Source organism: Microtus pennsylvanicus, chromosome 14 (assembly GCF_037038515.1).
Source record: "Microtus pennsylvanicus isolate mMicPen1 chromosome 14, mMicPen1.hap1, whole genome shotgun sequence".
Classification (NCBI taxonomy): Eukaryota; Metazoa; Chordata; class Mammalia; order Rodentia; family Cricetidae; genus Microtus; species Microtus pennsylvanicus.
In genome coordinates this window covers 57,958,945-57,977,563 of record NC_134592.1, presented here as the reverse complement: position 1 = coordinate 57,977,563, position 18,619 = coordinate 57,958,945, and the positions used below count along the sequence as shown (strand labels likewise).

General features: G+C 40.3%; 1 protein-coding gene across 7 annotated transcripts in view; it reads left to right on the top strand.

The window, feature by feature from the left end:
- The window catches only part of Akap6 (A-kinase anchoring protein 6), a 385,697-nt gene that overhangs the window by 331,140 nt on the left and 35,938 nt on the right, over positions 1-18,619 (top strand). For all 7 annotated transcript variants that reach the window (XR_012907746.1, XM_075948273.1, XM_075948278.1 and 4 more), the window contains one exon: positions 13,077-13,292. Coding sequence is in view for 6 of the 7 variants with exons in the window: in XM_075948273.1 (XP_075804388.1) it covers positions 13,077-13,292 (216 nt within the window). In the remaining variant the exon portion in view is untranslated. The remainder of the gene's footprint in view (positions 1-13,076; positions 13,293-18,619) is intronic.

The window sequence follows — 18,619 nt, the reverse complement described above, 5'->3', positions numbered from 1 at the left end:
GGAAACAGGGAGTCACATGTAATGGTTTGAATGAGAGCCGTCTCTATAGGCTCACATGCTTGAACAGTTGGTCCCCAGTTAGTAGAACTGTTTGAGAAAGATTAGGAGTTGTGGTCTTCCTGGAGAAGGTGGGTCACTGGGGATGGGTTTTGAGGTTTCCAAAGCCCAGCCGTTCTCAGTTACCTCTCTCTACTTCGTGCTTATGGATCAAGATGTGAGCTCTCAGCTACTGTTCGAGTTCCATCCCTGCCTGCCTGCTGCCGTGCTCCTTACCCTGCCGGCCATGGACTCCAACCCTCTGAAACCTCAAGCTAATGCTTTCTTTTATACTTTGCCTTGATCATGGCATTTTATTGCAGGAATAGAAAAGTGGCTAAGACAGGAGGAAACGGGTTATTTCACCTTATATTTCCAGGTAACAGACCTTTACTAAGAGAAATCAGAGCAGGAACTCAGGCAGGACATAGAAATATAGAAGCAGGAGCTGATGCAGAAGCCACAGAGAAACTCTGCTTGCTGGTATACTCCTCAAAACTTGCTCAACCTGCTTTCTTTCAGCACTCAAAACCACCAGCCCAAAGGTGGCCCAACTTATAGTGGCCTGGATTCTCCCATAGCAATCATTAATCAAAAAATGCCCCCAACCCCAGCTTGCCCATGGGTCAATCTGAGGGAGGTATTTTCACGACTAAGATTCCCTCTTCTAAAAGACTAGCTTGTGTCAAGTTGACATAAAACTGACCAGTTTAGACCACTCATCCAGATCAAAAAGGTAGGTATAGTTATAGCCAACAGCAGTGAAAATGATAAGGGCACAGCAATAAATTAATACCATAATGCCCCCATGATTCATCGTGCAAGATAACATCTACCTTAACTTCTTTGATAGATATTCAAAGTTTATTTTATAATGTTTTCAAAGCCATTTTAGGCCACCATAGTGTATTTTTCCGGAGTGTGGGGTTATGTTGTATTATACCTGCAGCCAGGAGGTGTTTGCAGCTACGGATAGTTACTTTTCAGAGGAAGACTGCTGAGTGGGCTCTTTTGTGATTTACTTACGGTGACAAAGCTGGGTTTTGTTGAACTAGGAGACAATCACAGATGTGTTTTCTTCCTCATTCCAAATGGCATCTCCGATGTTAAACTAAACCTCCTTTGTGGCCAGACAGCTTCTGCTCTGTCCTACTGCCAAGAGGGCTGGTGGAAAAGCGTCTTGCAGCACCCCAGCTGTAGGAGAGCCCCTGTGTATTCGGTTCTCCCTAGAGGAGCATGCAGGATGATGTGAGGGACCCCTTCCCAGAGGAGAAGCAAGTAGGTTCCTTTAACAGAGAGCTTAGCTGTGTTTCCAGAGGTTTCTGGACTTCCGGGCTCCACTTTGCTTTAGGTTCTCGGATGTTGTTTTGAACTAAGCAATCATCATTGTAATTTTTTAAATTTATTTATTTATTATGTATACAATATTATTCTGTCTGTGTGTATGTCTGGAGGCCAGAAGAGGGCACCAGACCTCATTACAGATGGTTGTGAGCCACCATGTGGTTACCGGGAATTGAACTCAGGACCTTTGGAAGAGCAGGCAATGCTCTTAACCACTGAGCCATCTCTCCAGCCCTCATCATTGTAATTTACCAGCTGTCTGAAAGTTAGCATCTCTCCACTGCCTTATACAACAATGGAAGCATAGCTTGGTGTTACTGAGGAGTCAAATTCCCAAATGATCCTAAAAGTGCAGTTAGCTTTATTCAGTATCTGAGAAAATACTGAAAACTGATTTAAAATATTAAAAATTAAAAAAAATGAACTGGATGTCCAACTCAGATGCAAAGTGCAAAGCTAAGAAGCAAGTTAGAAGTGGTCCAAACCCACATGGAAAGTGTTCTGTTCACTTTAGATGTGTTAAAAGTAGAGTCGGGAGTCTGAAGTTTACTAATGCTGTCTAGACCTCTGCCTCTTCTTGTCAAGGGGGATTGAATGCATAAAGAAGGGAGTTTTCTACTGTGAAGTTTTCTTCCTGCACCTTTCTCTCTTATATGTTTTCCCCTAGCTTGCTTCTTCCTTCTTTTTGCTTTGCCATTAATTAGTAGATCCGTTTATTTTCCCTCTGTAGGATCTGGAATAATAGGGCTGCTTTCCAAAAGTATTAGTCCCTGGATGTTGTACGTCAAGTAACTAAGTCTAGTGGGTCCAGGAGTACCTTCCTAAGAAGCCACAGTTAAGTCTGGAAAATTAGGGATTGGTACAAAGAAGGGGTATAGAGCAGTCATCTATCATCTGGATGGAGGAGTAAGGAAACTACTATGGCTCCGGCCTATGCAAGATGCAAAAGTCAATGTGGTCACGTGACTCTGGTTATCCCCAGGAACATCTCTTGGCTCACATGGCTCATGTGTTAACCAGCTTTCTCCCTGACCCTACGTCATTCTCTAAATACGGCATTTCTGATGACCTCTGTCCTAGAATTTGCTAAATGGGAGTTGGTCCTTCTCCCTTCCCCTTCGGACTGCTTTGGGTATCCTTTGAGCTAAAGATCTGTGCAAAAGAGGAGGTGATTTTAGGGAGCTGGGACCAACAGAAAATGAAAGAAGAAAATCACCTCCATCCATCCAGCATCACTTAAAATGTTTGCTGTGGAATCAGGAAGACAGGCAGCCTCAGTGGGCATTGGAAATAGGTTTCAAAATACAATTATGTAAAAATCTATTATAATTACTCCCTCTCTCTTTTTTTTTGAAAGAGTGATTGTGGGAATTTAAGGAACTGTGTTTGGCGTCCTAATGGCTAAGTTTCATCACCCTGCACTCTTCCTCCTGATTGCTAAAAGTTTCCTTCCTATAATTGCAGAAGAGTTTAGTGTCTTAACAATAATGGACATGTTTTTAAAAGATTATTGCCAAAAGTGCATTCTTTATTCCAGGGAGACTCTGTAATAGATACTGGCATTTTCGTAATGATACAGGCAAGCTGTAAGCTATTACAGTTTCCTGTAGAGTAACTTAATCTTCATATTGTTTTGTATGTCTAGAATTTTAATAGTGTTTTTAATTTAGAAAAGGAGGTTTATAACATATTACTAATTGCATGTGAATAGGAGCTAAATACACAACTACTGAATTTTATTCTGAAAACAAACATATTTAAAAAGTACTTAACCCAGTGTAGAGAAAGTAACAAAGAAATTAAAGAAAGCCACGGAGGAGGAACAGCAGCTCGCATGGGCTAACAGAGGGAGGGTTAGCATGTTTGGAATGCTTGCAATATTTTGATCTATAACCGAAACAGTAAGAGGAATAGAAACGGCCCCTTCTAACTAAAATTAAAATATTTTATAACAATTGACAACATAATTTGTTATGCATACCTATTCATATTTAAGACTTAGTAACACCATCCGTCCATGGGTCCCAGGAAGTTGTAGTGGTAATAACACTCCTGGCGTTCCTTAGTGACTTAGAGTGTTTAGTAAGCATGCTAGATAACAAGGTCATTTGAGATCATGTCTAGGTTGAAAAGCCAGACCCAAAAAATAAGGCAACCACTGGTTTTTTTTATTGGGCAGGTGAAAGAACAGACGGGAGATGGGTTTTCTTAAAAATAAAAGTAGTTATTGGAAATATTTGTATTTTATACGGTTCTAAGAAGCAGCTCAGTGTCTGAATCTAGACTTATATCACCATGCATAATTTCAACACTCTTGGCACGCCACCCAGCTCCTCTCCAGCGAGCTGGTAGAGATGTGCTTGGTGAACTAATTCAGGAGGCTTTAGTACTATTTTTAAAATCTAGCTTTTATATTAAACAAACCACTTTGCTATTTTGAAAGGAGTTATAATCTACTTAAAACTGTCATTCTCTGTTTCTGACTTGCAATTAGATGATATTTCCAAAATGTCACACCAAGACTCTGCTTCTACCGTCACCATAATTGAATGTGACAGCCAAGATATTATATCAATACCTTTTCCATAATTAGCAATAAGGAGCCTGCCAAGGGTTAACTAGAAAAGTTTCATAAACATTTTTCTACAAATGGTCCTGAAGGCAGTATTATGCTCTTAAAATCTGCTAATGGAGCAAAGACCGGTGACAAGCAGGAGACAAATCTGGGAGCAGCACTGTTTGGCAAGGAGAGTTTTGTGCCGTGTGATGTATGTTATGTAAATGAGCTTATTAGGACTCTCATCTATTTTATTATTGGTGACCAATTTAATAGAGGCATTTAAAAAACAATATTTCTGCCTGCCTCCCAGAAGTGAAGAAGATACATTGACATAATTGAGAGCAAATGATTGCGTGTCTTGCCATTTAATCATGTCATTTTTCAATTGCTATTTTTTGCACTCCACTGCATGCTTATAGAATATTTAGCTTCAATAGAGATTAAAATCCCAGAGTTTGACACCGAGCTTGGGTCTCTGTATTAGCTAACACTGTTTTAGAAATTTGGAACCAGCTAAAATACCCAGAATCATTTATTTTATTTTATTTAAAATATGTAAATCATCGGTCAAAGACCATTTGCATTGCTCTAACTTTTGTCTACTTTAAAATTATTGACTTCTAGGACGTAAATTCTCACTTGCAACACTTATATGACATCCATGGTTGTGCACAGATTTGGCTAGGATCCAGCTGTTAGGACTCAAAGAACTATCGACTCTGAGAATGTTGATAATCATTTATTTAAAGGACATCTTCTATCTTTGCTTAGTCTCTTTACTATTTCTGAGAAAAGGAAGTGCTTCCACTATGAAATGGACTATCAAGTCCAAGAGATAAGGAGGCATCGTCTGCTTGGTTTACTGGCAGATCGTAGACCCTTAACACAGTGTCCATTTTAATAGGTGTTTCATACATATTTGTTCAATCGATAATGTGGATTTTTCATCTTTATTATCAAAACCATCCTAGATTCAAGTGTAACATATGTTACACATTTTTATATAATTGAAGACCTCCAAATAGGTAGAGATTGGACTTCTAAAGGGTTGAGGCTACTGGCTCTTAACGATTGTAGCTTTATGTTTGTGGTCACTTCTGGTTAAAAGTCTAGGGCAGGAGAGTTTGAGAATGCAGAGATCTTACAAGCATCTTTAGCTTGCTTCTGAAATGTCAGTATTTTTTCTGAGTCAGTTTTCAATTCCACCTCCCTGGGTTAAAATTCTGGCATCGATCCTTGTAAGTTGAAATGCTGTTTATTAAACTTGAAATGTCACTGTTTTCTCACTTGTAAATCAGCCTAGCATCTGTCTGTCTGTCTGTCTGTCATCATCTACCTACTCTTCTACAAGTTTCTGTCCTTTTGTGACCACTGAATGAGTCAACCACACAATATTACAGAAAGAGGCCGGTTAGGTGGCCCAGTAAGTCTAAGTCCTTACTGTCAGGCCTACTGATCTGAGTCCAATTCCATGACCTGACATTGCGGAAGGAGAAACTGATGCCTGCAAGTGGTCCTTTGACGCCACCCACATACACACACACACACACACACACACACACACACCCATACCCTCCCCACACACACAGGAGGATGTTAAAATACATACAAAACAAAACATTAGTTATTGATATATATGGAATTAGTGGAAGTAAACGTAACACATAAAATATTGTACAGAATAGTGTTCAAATGATTGATAAGCAATTCCAATAATTATTCTTTTATGCTCAAGTGAATTTTGGTAAAATAGCTGAAGCACATTGTTTTTATTTTGTATTTATTCATATACATGTGAACAACAGAATTATCTTTGGTGCAGTATATGATGGTCATCTTATGTTAGGTCTTCCATTTTTCCAGGCTACCAGTGTTGTATGTGACAATTTCATAAGCCAGATAAGAACCGCATCACCGCAATAATTATGCATAATTAATATATTCATTTTATGTACTTCTTCAACTCTTCTTTAAGATCCAGGCTTCTCTGTATACTTTTTGTTTATATTTTTGGTATTTCTAAAAGAAGGTAATTATTAAAATTGGACTATATTATTTTTATCCTAGAAAATGTTTGATCTGTTGAGTGAAGTTTATAGGTCTTTATTAATAACTCTATCCATGTAGGCCTTTTAGCTCTTACCTTAGAAAACCAAGCTGTTCCAACTCTGCATTTATAAATGTGTTATAGGTCCTTTTACTGGCCTATAATTGTATAATAATAATAACAATAATAATAATTTCTAATTTAAAGCACTCTTTACTTAATCATAAAGTAGGCTTTAAAATTTTTTTATTTTTTATTAATGAATGTGTGTATGCCTGCTTGTGATATGTGTGTGAGGATGTGAGTGTGTGGGGGGGGAGTGTGAGTGAGGGGCTCATGCAAAGGCTTTGATACTAATGTCAGAGGACGTCCTTGAGAGTGAGTTCCCTACTTTCACCAAGGGGTCCAGGATTTGACCCAGATCATCAGGACTGAATGGGAGGTGTGTTTATCTGCTAAACCATTTTGCCAGCCACCATATAAGTCTTTTATGGCATAAAATTATTCTTGATGTAAACATTATCTCAAGACTTTCCGTTGGAACATTAAATTACATTGTTTTTATATCTGTACATATTATAGAATGTCTTCTAGGAGAAACATTATTGATGAGTCAATCTAAAGTATCACTGGTTTTATTGGATGGTTCTTATTACGTGATGATTTCTGTGTGTGTTTACATTTTTCTCCAGGCTCATATCCACATGTAGACAAATTAGAGCATAAATTCTACGAAAGCAAAGGTATGAACCTTGTATGCTGATGTACGTGTCGCTGAGAAAGGGCTCGGCACACAGCAGGCACTCCAGAAATTTATCTGGCGGGTGGGATTATTATCATCAGACCCTACATTAACATCTAGATGTTAGAAAACTGTGGTTAAACTTAAGATTTTCAACTTTCTTCCATAAAGCCTGTCCTCTCCTCCACCTTCCAACCTTCAGATGGCTCCTTCTGGTCCCGTGGGTTCTAACCGGTCTCTTGCAGCTTGTAATAACCTTTTCTGTTCTCCAGGCCGCGTGCTGGCTGGCATTCATGGGTTATACAGCACATGGGAGCCGTGGCCTCACCGTTCACAAAGCGCTCTCCCTTCCCTTGCCTTGCTGAAAATTACAACATCTTGATGAATTAGCTGTTATCAGCAACCTTTGCCTTGTATTTCTAGCTCTCCCTTGGGGGAATCAGCTGTATTATAAGCTCTTAAGAGGCACCACATCTTGCTAGATGCCTGTCATTCGCCAATGTTAATCCTGTAATGGAAAGTACAGTGTTTGGCGCATAACTGATACCCATCAAGAGGTTACTGCTATAATAGATACCACTCACACGGCCTTTGCCAAAATTACCTCATTGGCAATGATCAGGAGTCAAGGAGTCAAAGGCTACTTCTGCCCCAGAGACACTCTACACTGTAGGTTTGTTAGAATCAGAGTTTAGGACTTGTATGTTTGTGTTTCCAGAAATGATTTACTCAGGGAAAATCTCTAATTTGTAAAGTTTAATCTACTCTGGGTATAATAGAGTTCTCAAGCTTTAGACTGCACTCACTTGTAGGTCTTCCCTAAGCTGTGACTCACTGTGCCTCGCCTGAGAATCCCTTATTCGTATAGGTGTGAATGATACCAGAGAGCCTACAAGCTAGCTTTGTTTTCTTTCTTTCTTTGAGATACTACCTTACCCTGTACCCCAGCCAGCCTGGTAGTTACTATTTGGCTCAGGCTGATCCTAAACTTACTGTCCTCTTGCTCAGCCTCCTGACTATCAGGGATTGCATGCGTTTTCTGAATGTCTGGGCAGACTGTGAAGAATTTGCAGTTGTATATTCTGGGGTGATGTATGTACTCTCTGATCTGGAGACCACACCCTGAAGATCCCTGTTCCTGGAACCATCACTACATACAGCAGATAGGAGGAAAAATATCACCCCCTGAAATCAGAACGGGGAAACGGGAAGAGTCCAAAAATTTAAAAAAGAAATTACATAGGCAGGAGTTTAGGAACGTGCCAAAAAGAGAGATCTGTGCTCTTGACGCAGTTTAAATGAGAACACACCTGTGTGTTGCTGTTCTTTTCTCGTCTGTCACTTCGCTCACACTAGGCTGAAGGCAGCCAAGTGCCGTCCGTGCAGAACGCTCCTCACTTCTGTGCTTGCCGCGTACATAACGTACTCAGCCATATATGGTTAAACAGTTGTTCAGTATAGAAGGCGAAGTAATGCTCGCCTTTATAAAGAGCATTGCTTCACAGCTTTTCATCTTAACAAAGCATCACCTAGCATCCCAAGACTTAGTTCATGTTGACCTACTCAACAGAGTTAACATGAATAAGAATTCTGTCAGAAATACTGGGTATAAAATACCAGAGAGCCTACAAGCTAGCTTTGTTTTCTTTCTTTCTTTGAGATACTACCTTACCCTGTACCCCAGCCAGCCTGGTAGTTACTATTTGGCTCAGGCTGATCCTAAACTTACTATCCTCTTGCTCAGGCTCCTGACTATCAGGGATTAGATTTGCTTCATCGTGTTCAATATTTGCTTCGTTTGGGGGATTTTTTAAACTATTTTTTCTTCTCATTTCTCTTCTTATTTGGCATTTGTTTTTAATATAATAGTTCCAGTAATAATCATACTCGTTCTTTTATTGTGTGTTCATTTGCATTTTGTGAGGTAGCTAATACTCATTTGATGTCAAGAATGTATACATGCAGGTAAATGTTCTCTTTTGTATAATATGTTTTCATTTAAGCAAATGTGTAACACCGTGACAGCTAAGCACTAACATCGGAAGTCTTCCCTTCAGGGCTGCTGAGAGCCTAAAGCCAACAACAAACGTCTTATTCGGCTTGGTGGAAAATGGTAGAACACTTGGTTACCATTTGTGAGGCTTTGGGTTCAAATTGCAGCACCACAAAAGGAAAAGTTTTTGTTGTTTTTTTTTAAGTTTTTGTTGTTTTAAAATCATATTTGGCTTACTAATATTTGTAGTTAAGCATGGGAAAAGTTGATTAAGCCGGGGACACACAAAACAAAGCACACTTCCCTCCAAAATTTGTGTGTTCCGCCATTGGTGAATTAAAGGTCAGATTAGCAGTGTATAAACGTAGGGGGGAAGCTGTTATCCTCTTAGCAACTGTCTTACAGTGTGACCTCAAACAGATGCCTTCAGTGTGTGCGACGTCTGATTGTTTTATGGGAAGAAGGGGGTACCCTCTCAGCCCTAAACCATGGAAGTTTGATGATTTGTTTCAGCCTTTCCATGTTTACTACAAATCTGTCTTTTTAGAAACATGACAAAAGTTGGTGGGAACTTTATGAAAAATAAATAAAGGGGCTAGTTAAAAACTTGAGAGTAGCCTGCCAGGACAGTTCTCCTGGGAGACGACACTAAGATTCTGGTAAAGAAGGGCTGCTACACGCTCAAGTCTTTAGAATCCCTTTCTTAGACGTAATTGAAATTCCTTTTAAATATTGTTTTCTCAGCCTCTTTCCTATTTCTCAAGAAGGCCGTGTGACTCGCATCAGAACCAGGAGGATTTCTTTAGAGCATGCTTCAGAGTTGGCTGTAATGACCAGCGCTGTGGATGTTTCTCTGCCCTCTCCCCCTTTCCAGCTCCCAACACAAGAACCACTTCTTACCACCTAAGCCTGCTTGATCGTACACCACCTTAACAGGTCTCTGGGCTCTCTACCCCTTTGACTTCCATCACTCATATTGGGCCCCTGGCTCCTGTCATTTCCTTACAGGTGGATGAAATTCCAGCAGCAGCTTGCCTGGAGCACATCACTTGGTGTTTGCCTCTGTTCTCTCTCTCTCTCTCTCTCTCTCTCTCTCTCTCTCTCTCTCTCTCTCTCTCTCTCTCTCTCTCTCTCTGTCTCTCTCTCTCTCTCTGTTCTCTCTCTCTCTCTCTCTGTGTGTGTGTGTCTCTTACACAACTCTTTCTTCTCTTTTCCTCTTTTTCTCCCCCCCCCACAGAGTACTGCGCTTATTTATGTAGTTCATATCTAGTAAAGTCTCCGCTCCTTGACGGAAGGAGCAATGACTTGTTCTCTGTGTAATCCTCCGTTACAGAAAGAAGGCCCAGCAAGTGAAAGACAGATCACAGATGTGAGGAGATCATGGAAGGATGTTTGTCTTATTCTATGACTGCCTTACTTACTTAGCTGGAGTTTCTGCTTTCTAAAATATATTTCTCTAAAATCTAAGGCAGAAAATAATAATAATCATTTGCTCCTGCTAGTTATATTTAACATTTCTCAGTACATATGGAGAATATGTATCTCAGTTTATTAGAAAAATAATGTAGAATACTGATTCTAAGGATGGTTGCCAACAAACCACTGATTTTATTTAGTATGTGTGATTATAAATAAATACATTTTGTTGGTTGTCAGGGAAACACATTTATGTAGGAGAATGTTATCAACTGTCTCTAGGTAAAAAGAAAGACTGAAACAATGTTAGGTACAAAAAAATCCTCCAGTTTCCTTTGAACAGTTCACATGGGAAAAAATTAATCTAGGATATAGATTAAACCCTTAAGATATTTAAAGTGAAAACTGCCGAATTATGAGGATGCAAAACTCAGATAGCAAATGTTAACAGTACGGCTTTTGTAGTTTAAATTTTTAGGATGTTGTTTATGTGGGGACTATGGCGCATGTGCATAGTGAGTACACATCAGCACAGGGTGTATGTGCCCCTGTTTGGACTTGAGGCCAGAAGAGGACATCAGATGTCTTCTAGTGTTCTGTCTTAATGGCCTGAGACAGGGTCTTTCTGCACCCAAATGCAGCTTCAGCTGGGCTGGGTGGTAAGTGAGCCTCAGTTTTCCTTTCTTGCAATGCAAAAGCGCTGACCCATTTCTTCAGCCTTGCTTTTGTAGTTTTTAAGGTAGTGTATTTATCTTGACTTCCCTGCATTAAGATGTAGATGCAGATTGTCTAGATATGTAGAAGCTCAATATGTTCTGCACACTTTCAAGAAATCATGGTCAGTAATCTTTATGAAAAACATATTACATTCCAAATAGCCTTTGTGAGGACTTTGTGAGGTGAGTGAAGCCCATCTGAACTGCTTTGCAGTGTGGCCTGAGATAACTCCACACAAAGTTTAGTGCCATTCATTATGATTTTTCCCTCAGCTAAAAACTTCGAGGTTTTTTGTTGGCTTATAGATATGCACTTATTGTTCTACTAAAGAGAGGTTTGCAAAACCCAAATTCCATCAAAACATCTCCTGATTTTTTTTGGCCATTTTCTTTTAACAATTTAGCCACAGTTCAAAACCCCAAATCATCAATATTCATGTCTCTAGGTCTCATTTGAACCAATTTCAATTGGCCATAACCATAGCGCTTTCTTGCATATTCAATATTTGGGCAAAATTTGGTATTAGATGGGCTTCATCATTTGCATGCCTTGACAATTGTAAATTAAGGGGACAAGTTGAAGTGAAAGTATGCATGTGTGTGTGTGCATATGTATGTGCATGTGTGTGCATGCGCACATGTGTGTGTGTGCATGTGTGTGCGTGTGTGTGTCTCACGGTATGGGGTAGGAGTGAGGGTTGGGGAGGTAGTTGGGAGAACTGCTGGAGAAGATGAAGACAGTATTATTGCTTACTAGGCTCCAAGTTTGTTTTTGCTTGTCTAGGGGTTTCCTGTCTTCTACACTGAACTAGTGAATAGCATCAGAAAAAGAATTTGTCAGAGCCAGGATGGTATTGGGAGTTATATGGGAAAATAGAAATGTACCCTAGGAAACCTAGCTCAAACAGCTGCTCGGGTAAGACATGAATAATAAAATTCCTAGTCATATTTTGCCATAAATAGAGGTTTGGGAATTTGTCATTCACCTCATTTAAAATGCAGAAATATTAAAGGTACAGGTTCTCTCATTATGGAAATAATAGAATTCCAGCTATTACCGAGTTAGGGTCATTTAAATGGATATAGCATGCATTATATCAGTAAGTGGAACATCTGTATGGAATGTCCACCTGCTGATCGACTACTCCTACCCCGTGCACAATTCAGCGAACAGCACTTAATCATCTCAAGACTTCTTCTAATGAAGCCTTATCTAGATTAACATTTTAAGCACAAATACTTCCAGGCATTAAAACCCTCACACTAAATGAAATTGCATTGTCTTGTTTACCCTTGTTGATTAATAAGCAATCTGCTAACTGTTGGAACAGTCCAATGGTGGCAGGAGAAGGAGATTAGCAATTCAGTGATGTTTGTGGGTATAATCATCATTTCTCCTGAAGGCTCTGAATTAGAATATCACTTACACACTATCCGTAGGCAAAGAAAGGATATAATATTTTTAGACATGTGTACCCACTATTTTGTTTCAATCGTTCAGCGTAGGGTCAGCGCAGCAATATAAATGCTTCTGAGAGGCAAAATGCTATTTTGATGCATGCAGATCCTTTTTAAATGGTGTGGGTGTCTATTAAAAGAAACAGAATAACCAGCAAATTGTGCAGTAATAATCCAGTGTCTTGATTTCTGTGTTAGGAACATTATTGCTTTGTTAATCAAGCATTGGAAGAGAAATATTGCCCACTGTTTTTTAGATAATAGAGTTTACATATGAAAATTCTTTGCAGTATTATTTATTTTTGCCAATAAAATACTGAACTTTTCCCTCCAAAGGATCTAGGGATAAATGTAGAAGAATAATTGCACTTGGAGGAGGATTTTCTATTTGTTGTTGTGTTTCCTTTGACCTTGAACCAACACCCTCACTCTGTTTACAGTCTGCAGTTCATATGACTTACGTGATTTTTCTCCACCATGTGAGAGATTGCTAATACCTGAGTGTCAAGGCGAGATCTTCCATTTTGGAAGCATAAATCAGAGGAAAGGGGACTAGGAAACAGAGGCTCCTAAACTCCCTAGCGTTCATCAGCTGTGTATTGGAGGCCACCAATCTCAAGAAAACTGTAGGTCCGCTCCTGCCCTAGTGTTCAAAGCTGAGCATGTCTGTGCAATGTGAAATCGTGATGGAAGTGATTATCTCATGTTTCCAGAAAGCTGGTCCTCCTAACGCATACAAACTGGTCTCCTTCTCTGTATTGCAGTCTCTCTGTCACGAGATCAAGCAGCGTCGTAGAGGGGTAGCCTCCATTCTGAGGCTGTGCCAGCACCTTCTGGACGACCGCGACACCTGCAATCTGAATGCGGACCACCAGCCCATGCAGCTGATCATTGTAAACCTCGAAAGAAGGTGGGAAGCCATTGTCATGCAAGCCGTCCAGTGGCAGACGCGGCTACAAAAGAAGATGGGAAAAGAACCCGTGAGTGTCACTGCCCTGCACAATTGGCTCTGGTTTTTTTTTTAAGCAAGCATGCACCCCTATAAGCTTTCTCGCAAACTAGAGACATAACCATCCCCTAACCAAAACTCCGTTCATCATAACAGAAAGTTATTCATGTTGCTCACATGCTTTTTAGCACATCTCATTGTCTTTTTTTTTAAAGTTACATGTATATTTTGGTTATTCTTACCACTGAGGATATTAATTCTTTCATTTATTCCTTCACCAAAATGTTCGCCAAGCACACAACTACTCCAAGAATGTTTTGCTAGGAGATAGTTTAATACCCTAAGTACATGGCGCAGTGGGTGTGCTCTGGGTACAGTTTCATTTCTTGAATATCTGTTGTTTATCTTTCTGTTGAATGAGGAGTTGAAGCCATCTGTACACCTGTCCCCAGCAGTCCCGCTTCTAGGGTCTTCTGACGGATTACTGAGGACTGTCAAGTTTCTTCCGAGAGTTTAATGCAGTGTTGGTAGCAGGGGGACATGATTTCCATTAACCATTTGCCAGACCTGCAGGTGCAGGTTTCAGCAGTTACTGGGGGAAAGAAATATGTAAGAGTAGGAGCTGCTTTAATTACAATATAGAATACACATTTGCTCTGGAAGCCTTCACATTCTCAGGAGAAAGAAACCGTCCCTGGAAAGAGGGTAACCCTGAAGAAACCATCACTGGAAAGAGGGTATCCCTGAAGTGACCTCGACATCAGTGTCTACTAGTTGTAGGGCCACTTTTTTTACATTTGACTTAAATAAGTAAAATACACATACATACATACACATACATACGCATATGTGTATACACATACATATACTGAAATGTATATATATGTGTGTGTGTATATGTACATATATATGTATATATATATTCATTCCAGTCCTACAAAATATTCAGAAAATGCAAAATGCAAAAAAGGGAACCCAAAGGAACAAGAATTGTCATTGAAAACACATACAAATTGTCGTCTTATCAAAGCTTTAGGATTGACTTTTCTGGTGTGTTTTAGGTCAGGGACTCAGGGCAGAAAGGCATGGAATCATTAGATCTGCCTGCCCCCTTTGCCTTTGTGTCTGTGCTGAGTCTCAGGGGGTGATTTCTCTCAACGGTTCTGTTCAACTGATCTTAACTGAAGTTGTCACAGTTCTTAAGATTTCCAAATTATTACCAATAATCAATTATTGATTATTACCAATAATCAAGAATTAGATGTCCTTTCTTTCTTTTCTTTCTTTTTTTTTTTAAGACAGGGTTTCTCTGTGTAGCACTCCTGGCTGTCTTGGAACTCGCTCTGTAGACCAGGCTGGCCTCGAACTCACAGAAATCCTCTTACCTCTGCCTCGGAGTGCTGGGATTAAAGTGTGCACCACCACTGCCCAGCATTCTTGAAATAATTTGTTTGTTGTGAAACTGTTTAACTAACTTCTTTTCTTCTTTCTCCCTCCCTTTTCCTCCCTCTCCCCTGCCCCTCCCCTTCTTCTTGCTAATGTTTGTAAAGGCAGAAAAGGTTGTTATTTTTTATCTTCTTTGTGGTGAGGATAGAGAGGCTTAGCTCAGCACCACTGGCAATAGGAAAAGTTATGGCATTTTCAGGGCATTCAACTGGTTTGGCAAAGACAAAACTGATCCAGGCTTTATTTGAATCATGATCAGGAAGGCTGGATTGAGCTCTGTAAAGTAGCTGTAGGGCATGGATGTTTGCGTGTGAGTGTCTGTGTGCACACGCACATGCACACATGCATGTGGTCACAAATGCCCATGTGTGGAATATATGAGGGTTTGTGCATGTGTGTATGCAGGTAAGCATATTCCTGTGGGGAGGACAGAAAAGGATGAGTCTTTCCCTGTCACTTTCTTGGAACAGAAGGTTTCCTAGAATCTGGAGCTAAGTTGTCAATCAGCAAGCCCCAGAGTTTCCATCCCTCACAGTACTGGGGTTATAGGCATACCCTGCTGTTACAGGTATGCTGGGGATCTGCACTCTGGTCCTCTTGCTTGCACAGCGAACACTCTCTCATCTATTGAGCCATCTCCCAATCCTCTGGGTTGTCTTACCTATCTCTATAGTAAAGGCAAGTTGCTTCTTGGAAGTGTGAGCTAATGGAGAGAGGTCATATAAATGACAGCCAAGTCTCTCCTGATGAGGTGATTTGGAACAATGAAGGTAGCAAGTAAGGATGTTAGTGATAAAAATAGACTGAAAGTCACTCTCGGGAAAGGAGCAGAGGAATGGAGAGTGGACCACTGGCCTCTGGGAGTACTTAGAGGAAAATATCTTGGTAGGTGAACTGAGGCGGGAAGACCTACCCACTGTGGGTGGCACCATTCCCTAGGCTGGTATCTTGGATGTCAAAAAAAGGGGAGGGGATAAAGCAAGCCGAGTGCTAGCTTGTTCTCTGTCCTCTCTGCTTCTTGACTTTGGACACAATTGAGATCAATCATCCACCTCAAGCTTCCACGGTCATTACTTCTGTGTGATCATGGGCAGTACTCTCAAACCATGAGACAAAATAAACCATTTCCACCTAAGTAGCTTTTGTCAGGTTTTATGGTAACAACAGGAAAACAAGCTAATATAGACAAGATCAAACAGGTAAAGCCCAGAGGTGAGACAGTACCTTCAGAGTAGCTGGAGGAGGAATGGAGAGACCCTTTCAAGGAGAGTGACTCCCAGATTATTCTCAGAAACGGGAAGTTCAGGAGATGGGAAAGGTGGAGATGGAGGTGAAGGGGCAATGTGAGGAAATACCTGGAGCTTCCTTCACAGATCAGGTGGCATTCCAAAAGGAAAGGAAATAGAGTTTCTAAATATCTCTAGCAGAAGTGTTTGTCGTCAGCGTACCTGTTCTACTAGGATGTCAAGGGAAGGCCATCAACCAAACAGAACTTATATCCAATAGAAACCCAGATATGCAAAGGAAAGACCATGGGGCTGCTCACTGTGAGTAAATGAGAAACACTTTCCTATTATTTCAATCTCTTTAAGTGTTAATGGACTGTTTAAATCAAGATAATAGCATTGCATGGTAGGATTTACAACACGGAGAGTCGCAAGTGCCAGGGAGCAGCTATGCCACAATGCTTTGTACTCTTTTCATTTTATGTGAGGTACTGGAGCATCCTTTCAGGGGAGGCTGTGATAAGATCAAGTATGTATGGGTGGCTGCAACACCTGAAAGATATAGCAAGGCAAGAAGCTAGAGTAAGATACAAAAGGAAATGAATGGGGTCATTCTTTTACATCGCCGTCTAAAGAAGAAAAAGAAAATAAGAAACAGACGTAATAAGGCTTTTAAGGACAGGATGAGATTTAATGTGGCTGCATCAATAGTCCCAGGGAATGAAATGGACTGAAAACTACTTAAAAGAATATAATTGTTAAATTGGGTAAATTAAAACCTACTATGTCTCTGTGAAGAGGCAAGGAAAAGAGAGTGTGGTACAGAAATTCCAACACCACACCTCAACAACTGATAGACCAGAAAGTAAGTGTGAACATAAGAAGACATGAATGTTATCGTGAAACAACGTGACCTAATAGACATTTAAAACACTCCAACCAAGTCCTATCAGCAAGAAAAGAGGTCCAGACAAAAGCTACCCCCTTTGTCCCTGTGGGAAGTTGATTGCTGCAACTGTGGGAAATGATATGGAAGTTCTTGAAGGGTTTGAAAATAGAATTACTGTACGACCCCACAGCCTCTGTTCTGGGTATGTGCCATCTCCTCGCTAAGGTACCTGTATAACTGCGTTCTTCACAACATTATCCCCCAGAGCTAAGACATGGACACGGAGAAGATGACTGGTGGGTGAATAAAAAAGCCATTGTAATGTGTATAGTCATCCTTTATATGGAGATTCAGACATTTGCCACAGCATGGAGTGGCCTAGAGGACATCACATGGCCCTAAATAAGTGGGCACCAGAAGAAAAATGCTGGACACTCGTATTCGTATGTGGAATCTTAAAGTAGCAGCAGAACAAACAAATCTAAAGAGACAGTGGACTGGTGATTGCAGGGGCAGGATACAGGGACAGTGGCAAGAGGTCCATCAAAGAACACAAAGCTTCAATTATGGCAGACTGAATAATCTAGAGATATAATATATAAAAGCAAAAATATAGTTAACGATATTGCCTCGCAAACAAGAAATGTGTTAAGAGAGGAGGCTTTAGGCATTCTTACCACACACATGCACAAAAGAGGCTCTGAGATTATGGATATGCTAATTTTATTCAGTGCACTATTTGCATATCAAAGCATGGTGATAATCTTATATATACAACAAAAACGGGTAAGCCTGTCATCCAATAGCAACAAAGATGACATTATTTTTAAATGTATACAGGACATATATCAAAACTCTCTTCTGAATCACAAAAAGTTTTTTGAAAAGAATTTATTTTATACAAAGCACAGCCAAGGCTCCCTAGAATAGTGTAATCACGTTCACTTAACGAAAAGTGCGCTCTTTGTCTATCGTAGGATTCTAGTGTAGAGATACTGTATAGAAATGTCCTCAGACAGTCTTCAGAGAAATACAGAGTAACGCGCTTCAAGTTTCTACCATAGTCTTGCTCCTTGCTTAGATCTTTGTGAACAACCTCCTTCTCATTTTCCTGATCCAGTATGACACCTATTTGGAGATAGCAGGTCAATAAAGATAGAAACAAAGCCAGAATTTTTCTCCAACTTTGAGCTATCCGGGGCTGTAATTTCAGAAAGGAAAGCTGGAGAAGACCCAGGTATCATTTAAGACCAGTTCAACAGTACACTGAATCCGCATGCTCACTCCTCACTTCCAGACGAGCTCCAAGCTTTTTGAGGCGAATATTTGGGAGTTGTTTGTGACCGTTGAGGATAAAACTGGCCTTGAATGACACAGCACAGAACGAGTAAGCAACCCCATAGGCAGGCAGATCTTCCCACAAATGTCAGTAGGGTTCCCTCTGGGAAACACTTGATTCTGTCAAGAGTTACTACTCCTATTTTCATGTACACTCTGAGGACAGATCTCTTCAAATATGCATCTGAAAGACATTCAATACAGCTTTGCTTATCCTTGCTAAGAGGCCCAAAGCATTATCTACAGTGCAAAACAACTTTGTCTATAGGAGAGGTGATGAATTCGGGGGGGGAGGGGCACAGGAGATGCAGGAAGAAGGGAGAAGAAGGGAAGAAAATGATGTAAATACAATGTATTTGTGAAATGAAGTCTCAGAAACTAAAATCAACTAAATATGAGAGAGAGGGAGAGAGGGAGAGAGAGAGAGAGAGAGAGAGAGAGAGAGAGAGAGAGAGAGAG